The following is a 16,315-nucleotide window of genomic DNA, read 5'->3' on the forward strand; positions in this document are numbered from 1 at the left end:
GTATTATTTCCTGCCATGGCAGGGGGTCGGACTAGATGATCTGCTCAGGTCCCTTCCGACCCTAGAAACTATGAAAAGTTGACTCAGCTTCCTTGCCCATAGACCAGGGGGAGGCAATGTTTTTTGGCTGGAATGCCAAAAAACCCACAATGCCTACTTTAGAAGGTGCTGGAGTGCTAGCATGCCAGAAAAACAAAATGAAGGCAGGGGGTACATGGCAGGATGCCCTACTTGTGCCCCTTGCCCCCCCACCCAAAGCCCCTGCCCCTCAGCTCTGCTCATGCCCCTGCCCCCAGGCCTGCTGCCTCTTGCCCCCCAGCCCAGGCTCTGTGGCTATCAGCAGCTACCCAGAACCTGGACCAGCTGCAGGAGGCTGGAAACAGCTGCTGCCTCCCAGCCCCAGCCACGGCCCTAGCTGCCTCCCAGACCCGGCCTCCGGGGAAGCAGCAGATGCTCCCCGCTGTGCTGCCTTCACACACGCTGCAGTCCTGGCCCTGCTGCCCTCCCCTGGGCCCTCCCAAGCGCAGCGTGTGCAACCCAGAGTGGCAGCGCACAGAGGGACTGCACAGGGAAGCTGCCTGCTGCTGCAAGCTCCATACTGTCCAGGTCACACTTCCCCTGTGTGCATGGGAGCACTGTGGACAATACAGAGGGTTGAGCCCCTTGCTGCTGTGCCCACCTGCAGGGTAAGTGTGGCCAGGGCAGTGGGGAGCTTGGAGCGACAGACAGGGCCCACTGGCAGCACATGGCTGGGGCCTTCAGCAGTGCCTGGATGGGGCTGGGTCCCGTGCAGGTCCACAGCCCTGGCCCCAGCTCTGGCCCCAGGCTCATCTCGATGCTGCAGACAGGCACAGCGCTGGGTTGGGGCAGGAGGTGGAGGTGCCAGGCAGGGCCTGGCCCAGCGGTAGCACATGGCTGTGGCCAGGCCTACCAACAGTGCCAGGATGGGGCCCTGGCCTAATCACAGTGGTGCCGATTGCCCCAGCCCAGCAGTGGCAGTGGAGGTGCTGGCCAGGGCCGGGCCCACCAGTGATGCATGGCCGGGGCTCGTGCTGGGGCCTCAGCAGCACCGAGATGGGCCTGAGCCCCAACTTTATCCCGATGCTGTCAATCGCCTTGGCCCAAAAGTGGCAGTGGAGGTGCCGGCCGGAGCTGAGCCCACCGGCAGCACTGGGATGGGGACAGGGCTGGGCCTGCTGGCAGCACTGGGATAGGGCCAGGGCCTGGCCTGCCAGCAGCGCATGGCCGGGGCGGTCGGTAGGGCAGTCGGCAGCACCGAGATGCACCCAGGACCCAACCTCATCCTGGCACTGCCAATGGTCCCAGCCCAGCAGTGGCGCTGGGCTAGTGTGGGCAGTGGCGGTGGAGGTGCCAGCTGGGGCCAGGCCCACCAGCAACATGTGGCCAAGCCCGCCGGCAGCACCAGGATGGGGCCAGGGCCTGTGCAGGTCCACAGGCCTGGGCCCCAGCCTCATCCCAGAGCTGCCGATGGCCCTGGCCCGGTGGCGGTTGTGGTGCCAGCCAGGCCTGCCGGCACCACATGGCCGGGGCCATCTGTAGTGCCGGGATGGAGCCAGGACCCATGCAGGTCTGCAGCCTCAGCCCTGGCCCCATCCCAATGCTGCTGATGACCACAGGCCAGTGCTGGCACTGGGCCAGGGCCTTGCAGCAGCAATGGTTCCAGCTGGAACCAGCAATGGTTCCAGCAGCATGTGGCCGGGCCCGGGGCCTGCAGCAGCGGTGGTGCTGACTGGGGCCTGCCACCAGCATGTGGCCAGCAGTGTGGGGTTGGGGCCATGGGGGGGTGGGGTTGGGGTTGGGGTTGGGGCCAGGGGCTTACCTGGCTGGGATTGGCAGTGTCCTGGGGCTGGGGTCCAGCAGTGGCAAGGGTCAGCAGCAGCACAAGGCTTTTTCCAGGCAGCCATGTGCCGCTCAATCTGGGCATGCCTCTTCCCACCCCTTGGGACGGGAAGCAGCCCGCGTGCCGCTAAAAACCATGCCACATGCCACATTGGGCATATATGCCATAGGTTGCTGACCCCTGCCATAGACCATGGAAAGATCAAATCATGCTTCTGTGGGAGCTGAGTAACTTGGAAAGCAAAAACAGAGAAAGCAGAAGTGAACTGTTGTTATCATCATCAGCTGTTTCTTGAACAGAAAATGTTGCCGTTTGCATCATTTGCCACGTAATATATGTCTTTTGCATATATGCAACCACATTTGACGTTCTTACTTGGAATATCCTAATTTGTTTTTCATTCTGCATCTGACATACAAGAAAACCCTATTCAAAGCGAAGTTATTCCCCCTCCACAGATGAACTTTCCTACAACACCTCTGTGAATTCTGCGTAAGCAGATCAGAACACAAGGATCATACAATTGCTAGACTAGAATTGAAGCACTGCTAAATTCTAATCCATTAATTGTTCTGGTAGCTCTCCCAGTGGCCCTGGGAAAGTCACAGAAAAGAAGAACCACTGCCATTATAAATTCACTTGAATATATTTTCTGTTCTTCAAGTAAACCTGTGGGAAAAGGCAAAATCCAATGGAAAGTCCCAGGTTTTTCTGAATTGTATTACTGGTGATAGCCATTTTGCCTTTGTATTTTCTAGTGAGGAGAACAGGGACTAGACTGCTCAAAACGATCACTGTTCAAATTTCAAGAAACCCACGGTGAGGTCCAGAGTTTCCATGCACTGGACATTCATATATACTCCTCTTTCCACTTTCCTCTACCATATTTCTTCCTTGTCCTCCTTCAGGAGCCATGGTTTCATCTAATCTCATCAGGTTGCAAACATGTTCCTGAATTAGTCCTCAAGCGGAGATCACCTTGCAGAGGAGGAATGTTATATAAGACAATGCAAACGCTTAATATAATTTTACACGATTAAATTCCCATGAGTTTAGAGTGTCACTTTATGTAATTATTCACTTGCTTCTCCTTTTCCTCATAGTCTGCAAAGCTCTGACCTAAAATAGAGAAGCAAAGGGGTTTTCATAGGCCTTGGGGAAGTGGAGAGCGTGCTGCAAAACCTCTCTTCTCTTCCCTTCCCTTCTGCACGCAAGAACTTGATTTGGACCCTTTCCATGTGCAGTGGGAGAGCAGAATATAATGGTAAACTAAATCAGTACAGGTTCTAGACACACAGCCATGGTCTAGGGCTTTTCCCAGGTAGGAAGGCAAGTCAGGAGTTAGAAGCAGATTTGAAAATGTCGTTGAAAATGCTTTTCATACAATGTTTAACCACTAAAGCAAAACCAAGGGACACAGGAAAGAAGCAATTTGTGGTTAATCATTTTCAGAAATGCATGTTAGTCATCCCACAACATGCATATATGTTTTGCCCTTTAAAAAATAATCATCAGTTTCATGCTGTTCTGGCTAAGAGAAAAATATGCATTATTGGGTGTGATGGCTATACAATAGTGCCTGGCATGCTGTTGCCAAATAGCTGCGTACCCTAAATTTTATCCGAGAGAGTGGTAAAACACAGCAACAGATTGGTTATCAGGACAACAGCATGATAGCATGAATATGTGACTGCTTCAAGTTCAGTAATTGGCATTTAGAGTAAAATCTGAAGGCGTCTGAGAGAAGAGCAAGTCACCCACTTAGTTATTTTAACAGAAAGCTATGCATGTTCCTGCAGAATCATGCTACCACAACATGTTTACAGCAACATGAGCGCTCTACACCACCTCTGCTGGGACCACACAATAGCTTATTTTGAGTGAAAGTCACACAAATGTTTTCTACATCCAAGGATACATCAGATCTATTTGTATTCAAAATAGTTAATATTCCTGATCATAAGGGGGTTTTATTTTTTTGGTGGGGAAAGAGGGTGGTTACATAAATGGCATCCATATAAAATATACTTAATGTTGATACTAAGTAGTGGTGATCACATACCTTTGCAGATTATTTGATAATTATAAAGTATGTTGAATCCAGTGTAATTCGTATTGATTGTAAATAGGTGTTGGTGAACAGCACTGGGTAAAGTAAGAACAAATGAAACCGAATCTAACACTAACCTTTCAGATTCAGAAATATCTGGTCTAGTTCCTTATTGGCTCATGTGTTTATATTAAGGTTTGTTTCAAAATATTGTAGATAGATTTGGAAATGTTCTGAGAGAAGCATTTCTGAATTTCCCAATAAACCAAACAATGGTTAATGAATGGTGGAATCTTAACTAACTTGCCATGACATTACCCCAATTTCTAGCCCCCCAGAGTTTGGAATAAATGGCAAGATTTTTGGGGTCCTAGCTAAATGCTGATGCTCTGCCATTATCGCCGGTACCCACATGTCTATGATTTACTGCATTGGGCATGTGATAAAATATGGCTATATCATTATCCTATGAGTATATGATACAGTACAGTAAAACCCCCAAATATTTCACACCTGATGAGAAGATGAGGTTTTGTAAAATAACCAGGGATTTACAGTGCTGCAGCCAATAGCTGCATAGGACTACTGAAGTGCTTCTGTTCTTCCAAAGGTTTCTGCTTCTCCAGTCAGTGACATGGGACTACTGATGAGTTCCAGATAAGGTGAGAAGTGGTGCTGTTGGAAGTAAAAAAACACTGCAAATGGTTAGCAGCTCATCCTGAATTCTGCAATTAGCTGCAAATTAATATAGTTGAGAATGAGCCAGATATGAATGATCTGGATTCTACTGTACATTGGGTGCATCTACACATGACGCTACACTGCTGTAGCCACATGCTATGGCAACATAGCATCTGCAAGTGTCTACATGTGACTAGCAGCTACTTCACCGTAGCAACACATTCCCCCAGTACAGTGTACCTTTACAATGAAGTAGCTGCTAAAAATAACACAATGCAGTACGGGCTGTTACTGTGCCATGATTTAGCACTTGCAAAAGTAGCTCCTTCCCTCCATGGTGGCGGAAGGGAAGTTCCTACTTTTGGAAGTACTAAGAAAGTACTGAAGAAAAGACTAAATCACAGCACAGGAACAATAATACCATAGCGACATGTGTAGAAGTGCCTATTGGGCCATATAAGGCTTTTGCTGAGCTCATATAATATATACACAGTCCCATATTATTCTTCAGAAACTTGCAAACATCTAAGCTATGCAATAAAGTCTTTCTACAATGTAATATCTTATTATATGAACACTATAATTCTGTACAGAAAGCATGTGGCATATGTCAATATAGCCCACTGCTGATGCATTATAGATATGACCTACCATATTTCACGGTGTATAAGTTGAGTTTTGAAGCCAGATTTTTAACTCTTAAAATTCAACCTTGGCTTATACACTGTCCCCTATGAGCAACGCTGCCTGAACCCCCCTGAGGAGCTCCCTGGGAACTTGAGCAGCACATGGCCCACTGGCAGCCCACCCAGCCAGCCCCAGGGAGTGCAACCACTAGGGAGGGAAGGATTGCCCCCCCTCCCCCCCACATCTCAGGAGCTACCTGGCCCACCAGCAGCTCACCCCCTGCCCCTGGGGCAGGCAGGGAGGTTCTGCAACAGGAATGATCAGGCCCCTCACTGCTGCCTTCAGCAAGCTCCTGCAACCACCAGGGCATCTGTGCTGCCCAGGAAGGGGCTGGCCTGCCCCATGCGCAGCGTGAAGTGTCAGGCAGGGCCTGGGGAGGAAGGCTAGGGGAGTCAGGCAGGGATGGCCTCTCCCCTTGCCCTTCCTGACATCCTGTGTTGTCTGTGGGGCAAGCCATCCCCTTCCCAGGCAGTGCCAGATGTCCTGTTGGTCACAGGAGCTTGCAGAAGGCAGCAGTGGGGCGGGGTTGGGGGGTGCTGATCCTGCTTTTGGCAGAGCCTCCCCACCTGCCCTGCCCTGCAGCTGGGGGGACAAGTTGCTGACAGGCTGAGCAGCCCTTGATCTGTGGGGAGGAGGCGCCCAGTTTTTCCCTCTGCTGCAGCAGTGCCACATAGCCAGCCAGGCGGGCTGCCAGCAGGCTATGTGCCGCCCAAGCTCCCAGGGGCCTGATCCCACTTCCTGGGACCCCACCAGCCTGCCACCTCTCCCATGAGCCCACTGGGGCTTCCAACACATCACACACTGAAGTGGGGTCAACTTATACAATAGATCTACAAAACCCTTAACTTTTATGTACAGAAATATGGGGTCAACTTTTACACTGTGTTGACCTATACTCCATAAAATATAGTATTTACATTTGGTAATGTTTTATGAAATGAGATGGTTTTAGGAAAGAGGAAATACCAGTTATTAGTAACACTGAAAGGCTTTACATAATGCTTTCCAGCTGGTTTTAGAATGATTAGTATTTCAAGTATTGCAAGTGAAGATTTCAACTAATACTGCAATCCTCTTAAAAACACATAGGAATCCTACCTCTAAGAAGTGACACGGACACTGTCATAGATTAACGGGAATTAACAGATCCATAAATAATTCTGCCCATTACACATAGTTCCCTAAAAACATGAACAAAGGCTAGACATTAAAAGCAGCATTTAGCATAGATGTAGGGATACAGGTCTAGCTGTAATAACATGCAAGTTAATCACAGTTATAAATCAACAAACCTATACTCTTCCCTGTCTTTGCATTGTTTGGTTTTATGTCTTGCAATTGCTGTCATGCCACACTATCTAAAATGCTGAAGAAACCTGATGCTTAAACTCCAGGATCCGCTGCCACATTGTTTGCATGAATACATACTACCCAACAAGCACATGGCATGCCTATTTCCCTTGCTGATTTTAACTTGTGAATGATGTAACTTTTGTCTCTGTACTACTATTTTAATTTGAATGACCGAACTATATCTTTTCTCTGAAAGACAATACAGCCTTAGGATAAAGACTGTATGAGACTCAAACTGACTATGATGGCAAATGATTAATACTGTGTGTGTTTTGGTACAAAAAATATTTAAAATGTCTATGCTAATTACCTTGTAATTTTCTTGTCTTTTCCTCATGTCCCTAATATCTGTTACTGTTTGATAAGGGAACGGTGAGACAAATATTTCATTTCTGCATCCACAAAAATGTTATTATATACCAAAATGATAGACAACTTTGAAAACAAAAAAGATAGGCAGCTACAGGACCACAAATAGAAAGATGAGCTTAATACTACATCAACATGTTGCATATTTTGAGCAAGTGGGATATATTTGTATGAGACTAACTGTCTACAGGCATCTCCTCACCAGCCCCTTATGTCCCCAGGTATATCACTTTACATTGTTTGCTTGTTTGTATAGGTAGGAAGCCCCTCATGGGTCCCTTCATAAAGAAAATTATTAAGTAAATAACCCATTCTAACATTTTTGACCAATTACAGAAATACTAGAAAAAAGTGCCTGTTGTTAGGGTTTATAGCAATTCCTCACCGGGCACTACTTTAAAGGTGAATTCATTTCTTTGCTAAGGGTGAAAGCAAGAGAGGCCTGTACTCCACTTAAATCTGATGATGACCTATCTTGAAGATTTAAGCGGTTTGGAGGCCTTGTGCTGGCTCTTGGTAAAGGAAGAAATTTCTTCTTAAATGTAGATGTTTTAGATCCCCAGCTTCCTGCTTTATGAATAGAAAACTGAGATAGGTGAAGAGCTAATTCAAACCCCTTCTCCATAAAACACATTGCAGTTCAAAGAAAGTGCAGTCTTAGAAAACATTACATTGATTTTTTTTTTAAAACTCAGCTATAACTTGCAGAAAAAACATCTGGGCTAAAATATTCAAACCTAACTGCCTAGAACTAAGCTTTTGAATCCATACGTGAATCCCCAGAGCTTAATCCAACAAAATGCTGAACACTTCAAGCACTAATCCAGCAGCAGGGTCCCCTCACATGCATAAGTATTTGGTTTGGTCAGTGCCAGGAGAATTTAGCCCTGAAATAGAAGCTGCTTACCCCCCCTGTTGGCTGTCAAATTCAAGATCTTTAGTCACCATTGACAACTAAAATTGTCAGCAGATGCAGCAAGGGGGTGAATGGCAATAGCATTCACCACCTGGATTCTGGAGTCAGACCAAAGCAGCAGCCAGGGCAGCTGTGCTGACGAGCCACTACCTCACCACCAGACGTCAGTTGTCCGGCTCAGAAAGCCAAATAAGTTGCACACCCCGAGTTAAAATATGCAATCCCACACTTTTTCTACTCTTTTTTTAATTCTCTTAGACACTGATTTCAAACCATTAATCTTGCAAGGTAAAATCCCGGTGGTGATGGTGCACACCCTTCTCTTTGAGCAAATCAGACTTCATTTCTTTGTTTCCCTGATTACATATAGCTATATCTATATTTTCAATGCCTTTGGCATTTCCAGTTATGCATTTCCAAATACATTTAACATTTCAAATTGGTTTATATTCAGCAACAGACTAATTGCATTCCCTGAGCCAACAGGTAGCCTGTATTGGAAAGATAATAGGGTGTAGTTTCTTAAGGAAAAAAATGGAAAAGACCCACCATCCCTGGAAGTACAGGGACATGTACCATTGGGCTTTGTCATGTACAACATGACTGAACTTGGAGCAGTTCCAACATCCATAGTAAGCTATAAAAAATAAAAGGTTCCCAGGTAGATTTAGACTCTGCAGGTGTTCCTGAGATTAATTCGCTTGTACACTGTACCTGAAGCCCAGCTAGCTGCACCTTCTCTTGAAAAATTAAGGGCTGTCAGGTATGAAATATTTCTAAGGGTGAAAGTCACCCTTGTAAAGAAACCTTTATCTAAATATTTAGAGTAAGAGTTTAGGGGGTGAAGATGTTTCTAGAACTAGAATTTAAAAAAATCAATCAAACTTGTTTTAAAATTATTTAGAAATTAAATAAGATGTTACTGAAAACCTTGGGAGCTTTATTGGAAGTGGTACTGTACGTTTTTTGTAGGAATGTTTTGGTTAAGACATTGTATTTTCAAAGGGATCACATTTCCAAGGGAGGTAAAAAGCCATCTTCTAAAATGGCACAGTTTGGTACAGTCAGTCATTGGCATATATAAAATCTGTAGCATGCACATAACAATGGCACTTGTATATTCCCCTCGAAACTGCTCCCACCAGTTTACACACACATTCATTTGCCTGCATAGCATCTATCATCTGAACATGCAAATAGCATTTGTATGTGCAAACTGGAGAGGAAGACATCTTCAGCACCTGATTTATATGTGCTGGTGCCATCTGTACATAGTGCATATATGCAGATCTTTGCTTGTATTTAAACAGAGGGTGTGTATTTGGACAGGTTTCATCACCTTTGGAGATGTGCTCCCGTACCTGTTTTATTTACATTTGCATGAAAAGCTGGCTGCTTATTTTAAGCACTTTTTCTCTTCTTTTAATTTTCAGTTCTAATGCTCTTCCAGAAGAGCAGCCACATTCCAGCTCTCAGTGTGCCCCTCTCAACTGTCTCTCTAAGCCTCCTCCTTATCCCTAATCTTCATATGCAACGTAAGAATAAAAAAACCAAACAGAATGGAATTCATGCAACAATGATACAGGTTGCTCCCAAATGGGTCTGGCAGACAATCCTGCCTTGTTGCTGCATTGACAAGTCTGGATTCATATCCGCAGTTTTGGCAACTGAGGGAAGGTTGAGAAGAAGAACACAAAGCACAGAGCCCAGCCTGTCAAGAAGACTTTTTATGGTTCCTCTGATTGTATTCAAACTTTGCTATTTGACTGAAGTTTAGCAAAATGTAACATCTTGAGAAAATGTTCCTCCCAGCTGCTTGGCTTTAACCTCTGGAATCCTGAGAGACATAAGCCAATATTAAAAAAAAAATTAATGTTACAAAATCCTATCTATACATCCCCCAAGTTCAGCCATAGGAACCGGTTTAGATTTTCTTTTCTGTTCTGAAGAGTATGTTATTTATTTTTCACTTTATTTGCACCATAATTCTGTGTTTATAAAATGCAGTCCTTTTTGTGAGAGTTGTATTTAATTCCTTTTATTTTTTTTTAAATGAGCAGTAATAGCTTAACTTAAGAATGGCTGAGTTAATATTATGAACAATTGAGGTTTCTGATCTTGACCAGAGAGTCTGGCCTTTTTTATTGCACAAAAATGTTGATGATGGGGTGAATTGGAATGTTAACAAGAACTTTGTATTTTGCTGCTGCACTGATATAGTTTATGTACTTGTCTTCTAATTTCTATCACAATAGCTGCTGGTTTTGTTCTCGTTCTTCCCTGGAAGCTAATTATTAAACCTAAGGAGGCATTTATTTTTATTCACCTGCACGCTTGCATCGTAAGTATATTTTTGCATTTCAGGCAAGTAGATGAATTGGTGCTGTTTTTCTTTTTGGGTGGGGGGTTCTATTCGGTACTCGAGAAAGATAAGGTGAAAGAACTTGAAGTAAAATGTTGTGTGCTAATTAAAATGCCCAAGTTGATTTCTTCCTTCCAGCTCCCAAATTCAGGATGCTAGCTTGAGGCCTTACTTGTAAAGGAATAGCGCGAATGGTAGGGTTATAAAGATTTAGCGTGGACTATTCTGTGGTGAAATATCTCCTGCAGGTAGGGTTGATGGCTTGGATCAAAGGTGGTAGGATTTTGCTGTAGTGTATTTTTTTCCTTGCCAAAAATCAACAGACACAGAACCTTAGCTCATTGTCAGTTCTGACAAATACTCAGGTGATCTACAGTACACACAGATTCTATTGCAACAGTGCACAGTGTTCCTAGTTAAGGATTCTTTCCTGTAGAAGATGAATCAAGCTGGTTTTCTGAGTAGTGGATTTTCGTAGCTAAGTGAAGGATCGCTGAATTTATTTTGCACAGAACCTGACAGCAAGACAAGTAGCTAAGTAAAATGTTGCCTTTTAGCATCTTTGGGCTTCCCATTTGGTTTCCAAATGAAAAAAAATACAAGTCCAGCCCACTCATTGCTAATTAGCATACTACTTGCTCTTGCTCAGGTGGCCTTAATTTATTTAAAGGAGAAAGGCTCTGACTTTTCTATGTCTCCTTGTCTGTTCCTTCTCTGCAGTATAAATATAGTCTACAGGACAAAAACATGATATAGCTTATGTTATGCAGCTGTTGAGAAAAAAATTGCTGCTGATAGAGTTGGAAAAATTCAGCATATTCTGCCTGAGTGTGAGACAAACAAGCGGTCTTACTGTATTAATGACGCTCACCAAATGTTATAATATACAGTACATAGCAGAGGAAAGAATCAATGACCAATCAGTGTGCCTAACAATCATCATTACCATAGTACCAGTAATGAAGGTGCTGTAAATAGAAGTATTCTATGTAATCAACAATGTACATTATGTAACCTTGGCAGAACATTTGAGCTGTTGTATCAAAATGTTCAGAGTCAGAGCTGGAGAAAAATAGAAATAAATTGGTGTAAAATTCTGATCGTACCAACCTGACAACTCTTTGCAGTGTTTTTATATAAGTTTCTATGCTGTTCATATGATCCTCCTCATGTATCACTCACATAACTATTTAGTCCCCTACTTAACCTACATGTAGTCTTGTTTCAAGAAAACCTGATAAGACTTATTTAACATTTTACTGTTTTGGCACTGGAGATTACATGCTATGTAGATTTATTAAAGAACTGTTTTGCTTAGGGCAAGTGTTGCCTTTAAGCACCTCAGAATAACTGACCTTGTTAAGTGGTACGTTGCTATTCCACAACGATAGTGTCTATGTTCGGCAAAGACAGCTGCTGTATATCAGTTCAGCGAGAAAAGGATTAGCATTGCTACACTGAATACAGTTGCTGCAAGCTTTACTTTGAATATTATCTCCTTTTTTCGTGTCCAAACTAAATATCCAAATTAAACATCTGTTGAAACTTACCAAGAGTATCTCTTCTTCCCTAATTTAAAAATGAATTTAAAAAACCTCCCAGGAAGTACATTATTTATTTCAATGTAGATATGAATCTGTGGGGGGAAATGCCTATTTTGAAGTATTCATCCAAGAGTGTGTTCATTTTTTAATTGTGAATTGCAAAGTAACTTTGGGGACTCTGAAATACAGCACTGGTATGCTTGTTTGGACCATGAGTAATAGAACAGCTTTCAGTGAATTAGAGGTTATGGTCATCTTTTATAGAAATAAGTGAGTTTTTAAAATTTTGATTCTATTGTTAAGCTTGACATTAATTTTTAATTTCTAATTTCTTGATTTCTAATTTTTATATACAATAAAGCAGAAGTAAATGAAAATTTAAGAGAACTAGGAAAGAACCAACTTAAATGTAAAAATGACTGTAGTTATCATTGCATTGTAAGTAATAAAGCTTTGTGGGCCTCAGAGAAGTCTTGCAGCTTTTGTCAGTTAACCAGTTAAAAAAGAAAATTCAGATAACAGAAAGCCTTCTGGGCGAGACGGCAATCAGCAACATGCAGTTTTGTAAGATGTCTAATAGGAGGCGTTTCTGTACACAAGCAAAAACACAGGTGTCTGTGGATGTTGGCAAAATATTGTCTATTGCCATTTATAGACATGTTCCTTCAGATATGTTTTCATTTGTCCTTACTCCAACATACAAAAAGAACAATGAATACTTTTTTTTTTTTTTGCAGAATTTGGGTATACTTAAAAATGCCCATGTGTATCCCACGCAACAACAAAGCACCTGGCCAATCTTGTCCTGACATTCATGTCTGAAATGTAGCTGCTGTTCACTAAGAGGGCCTCAAAAGTCTTTGGTTTTCAGATAGCCTGTATAAAACCTTGCGCATGCCAGTTTTGCCCTTTTTTTCCAACCTCAGGAAAGGTTTTTTTTCCTGGTAGAAACAAATGATCCCTTGTGATTGGCAATGCATAGAAGATAAGCAAATGCATAGTATAAATCAAATAAAAATATAAAGGGAGAAAAAGATAAATAAATGAATGACCAAAATTGGAAACAATGACTAGTGGGGAAGAAAATATTTTCTGCCAGTTGGTAGATAACTTGAGTTTTTTGCAGAATACAAAGGTATTGACATTTCCCAGGTCAGATCACATAAAAGGCTTTGCCTTCTAGATAAAGGCAGCAGAAAGAGCCTTTCTGATTGATCTCTGACAGGTGTGCATCTGTGCTAGTACCACCCAAGTTTTTTCCTCCCAGTCAATTAATATAGCTATATAGTATGGCTAATAGAACAAAATTATAATTAAGATAAAGCTGAGAGTTTTAATACCAAGATGACTTTAATTTTTTTTCCTCTTTGAAAATTATGATGTGGTTTTAACCATTTGCCATATTTATCTCTAAATAAAAGAATGATTACATCTTAAAAGATTACAAAAACATTGCCAGTAAAAGCTGCTGACCTAAAATCCTAATGTTACTAGGGTTTGCATACAGCTACTAGCAACATAAAATCAAATCCTGCTTACACTGGTTATGATACAAGCAACATTAAGACCACCATTGGTAACTCCTTTAAAAACTTAACCCTGCATCTCTGTAGTCAGTACAGGTTTTGCCACTGACTCAGTGGAGCTGGTCTGGGGCCCATAATAAGGTTATAGATTATACCAGTCCTTCAGAGGTCTGTTCCCTTTACCAGGTGAAAGATGTGTACATTTGTTGTGGTTGCTTTCTGTACTGAAGCAGTCTTTGACAATGGCAAGCACTGATGTTTTACATTTGAAGCATGATCATTGCTATAGTTACCTCTTTAAAAACGATAGCCATCATTACACTTCAGTTTTGCTTCTGTTCTACATGCAGTATATCTGAAGGGGATATACAGTATTCAGTTTTATTTATTTTTTTGCCATTGATGAATGTTGGGGGTTTTTTTCTTTAAGTGTCCTGTGAAAAAAGAAACAAAAAAAGCAACTAATGGCCTTTAGCCTTAGGGCACTAATGCATCTAAATATGCAATATAAAATGTTTGCATGGGATTCTTTTCATGATATAGCTTTTCCATATCCATGACAATGAAGCTAGAAAATTCTTATTTCTTGTATGATGCTCTTACTCATGCTAGAAATGCAAGACAGCTGTTAAAGGGAGTCTGTAACTTTCATCCAGAAATGCATGCCTCAAATCCTCATTTCATTTTAATCTTTCCCGTGGAGTTCTTGAAAATCTCCTCCATTAAACCTAACAATGGCAACTGAGTGATAAACTGATGAGAGATAAAGGAAAATTCTCATATACTATGACTGAAGTTAATTTGCTGTCAAACTCTGGGGAGACAGGGTCTTGTGTTTCGAAAAGCATCTTTCTTTGACGGTGTTTGCTGTTCTGCTCATACTTATTTTGTTGTAATAGGAATAGTGGAGATTATTATATGGTTTTTCTCAGCATTAGTAAACTTGGTTAAGTAATTAGGTTTTTATTAAACCCTGTATGATTTTAAAGGTTGCTTGGAGATTAATGAACAAAAGTGGTTGATGCAAGTTTCAGGTGAACTGGTTTGCTTGCTGACATCATTGAATCAGCTATGAAGGAGAAATAAGAATAATCTAGCTTTTTTCTATCCCCAGGTATGGCTTTGTGCACCATGCCAGTGGTTAAATTTAGTACATCTTATTACTTACCACCCTACTGATTTCAAGCCCTATGGTTTGACTGTTAAGGGGATAATTAACTTGATCCTTTGTAAAAAAAAATTTTAAAAACAAAAAATCTGATGTTTTGTGACTTTTGTAATCTACTGAATGTTTCCATCTGCATGACAATCCATATCTAACAGTCCATACCGATTGCTGTGTTCCTTTCAAAACAGTTTTAACATTGGTGAGATTTGTGACAAACGCAAATTTGTATACTGTATGTTTACTACTGTAATAATGCAGCTACTCCTATGTTGAATTTCAGTTATGTTGTTACTACCTTCTTGGGGTTTAAATAATGGAATGTTTCTAGATGGTGATGAATACAGAAGTGTATGTGCTCATGGACTGAACATTGGAAACTCTTCTTTGCTACATTTTGTTTAAAAAAGCAAAAGATTGCGGAAGAATTCTTGTTTCCAAATATGCAACATTATGTTTTTCAAGATGAAATAATTCCCATGTAAACTCTTCCATGTCTTATACCTGTAGACAATCCTAGGTGAATGCCTTGTGAGGGATTCATACAGTTTGTGCTTGTACATGTGTAGTATGATCATGCAGTCAAATGGTTGGGAAAAACTCTAGTGCTGAAGAAGTCAATTAAAAGAAGACGATATACTGATTCTTACATCTTTATGTTCCAATTAAAATTACAGTGTAATGCATAACTGTTCCAGTAAATAAACTGGCTGTTTTTGGTCATTTAATTCTATGCTCTCTCTTTTCTACTTGTTTTGGCCAGTTGGTAGTGTGTTGGCTTTGGTCTGTATCCCCCTATGAGCCCCCAATGCCCTTTTTATATTAAAGATGTATTTTTGTAAGTTAAAAAAAAAATATCAGAATTAAGATAAATGGTTTGGTGCTTCCTTTTTTCCCCTGAGGTTGAGATATTTAAATAGGGACTTTATCTGTGTACATGGTTTCAAAAGATTCATATAAGCTCTGAAATACACCAGCATCTCTGTAGAATAATGCTCTGTACAATGCAGATCTCTCGCCTCAAGGGATATTCATGCAAAGGGAGCACTGAAGTCAGCAGAAAACTGGGTTGCAGATGTTGTGCATAGTGCAGCAATAAACCATACCTGTGCATCAAAGCAAGACACATTCCCTTTGTGGAAGTGCTGCCATAGCCATTAAAGCTATTCTCATCCAGCCAGTTGCCCTGCAACCTTCTAGAAGGCAACTGCTTGATAAGCAGGTATTCCCCACATTAATGTTGATGAACCTTAGTGGCAGCAGGTTTCCTATACAGCAGGATATATATAGCGGGGGGAAAAACTGCAGAAGAAACTGACTCTCCTGAATTGCTTGCCCTTCATGATAGCTAATGTAAGAGTCTTTTCCTTTCTTTCCCCAACCCCCAACCTACTTTGGAAACTATAGGAGGAAGTAAGAGTGGTAAGTAAGAAGAAGTAAGGTTTGTTCAGAATGGCCTAGTATTGTAAGTGCTTGTCTTATGTTCTTCTTACTCTTTTCCTTTTCTGGTGTACAGTGGGAGAAGGGTCTCTGCATGCCAGTTCATCTGCCTTTAATGCAGCCTGGTGCTTGATGTTAAGGCTCACACCTGCAATGTACCTTTACCAAACTGTAACTGTTTCGGCTGACATTTTCCAGGATGGGTGCCTGCCTTGGAATGCTTGGTGTGATTTGCTTTCAGTTAAAGCAATTTAGATGTTTCTGAAAAGCAAATCAGAAAAAAATGCTATTTCTTTGGACTGTGTCTTAAACAAGAAAAACCTTATCACTGCTGTACTTATAAACCCCATTACATCAATGC

The 16,315-nt window shown here is 42.0% G+C and overlaps 1 protein-coding gene across 7 annotated transcripts in view; it reads left to right on the plus strand.

Annotated features, from left to right (window-relative positions):
* BICD1 (BICD cargo adaptor 1) overlaps positions 1 to 15,237 on the plus strand; it is a 264,809-nt gene extending 249,572 nt beyond the window's left edge. For 2 of the 7 annotated variants that reach the window (XR_002102857.1, XR_002102858.1), the window contains 2 exons: positions 2,770 to 3,125; positions 9,351 to 9,420. Coding sequence is in view for 4 of the 7 variants with exons in the window: in XM_019544629.1 (XP_019400174.1) it covers positions 9,351 to 9,694 (344 nt within the window). In the remaining 3 variants the exon portion in view is untranslated. Of the gene's footprint in view, positions 1 to 2,769; positions 3,126 to 9,350 lie in introns of all 7 variants that reach the window. The other 5 variants (XM_019544629.1, XM_019544630.1, XM_019544631.1 and 2 more) reach the window with 4 other exon arrangements.
* The last annotated feature ends 1,078 nt before the right edge of the window (positions 15,238 to 16,315 follow it).

This window comes from Crocodylus porosus, unplaced genomic scaffold (assembly GCF_001723895.1).
Source record: "Crocodylus porosus isolate Cpor-Errol unplaced genomic scaffold, CroPor_comp1, whole genome shotgun sequence".
Classification (NCBI taxonomy): Eukaryota; Metazoa; Chordata; order Crocodylia; family Crocodylidae; genus Crocodylus; species Crocodylus porosus.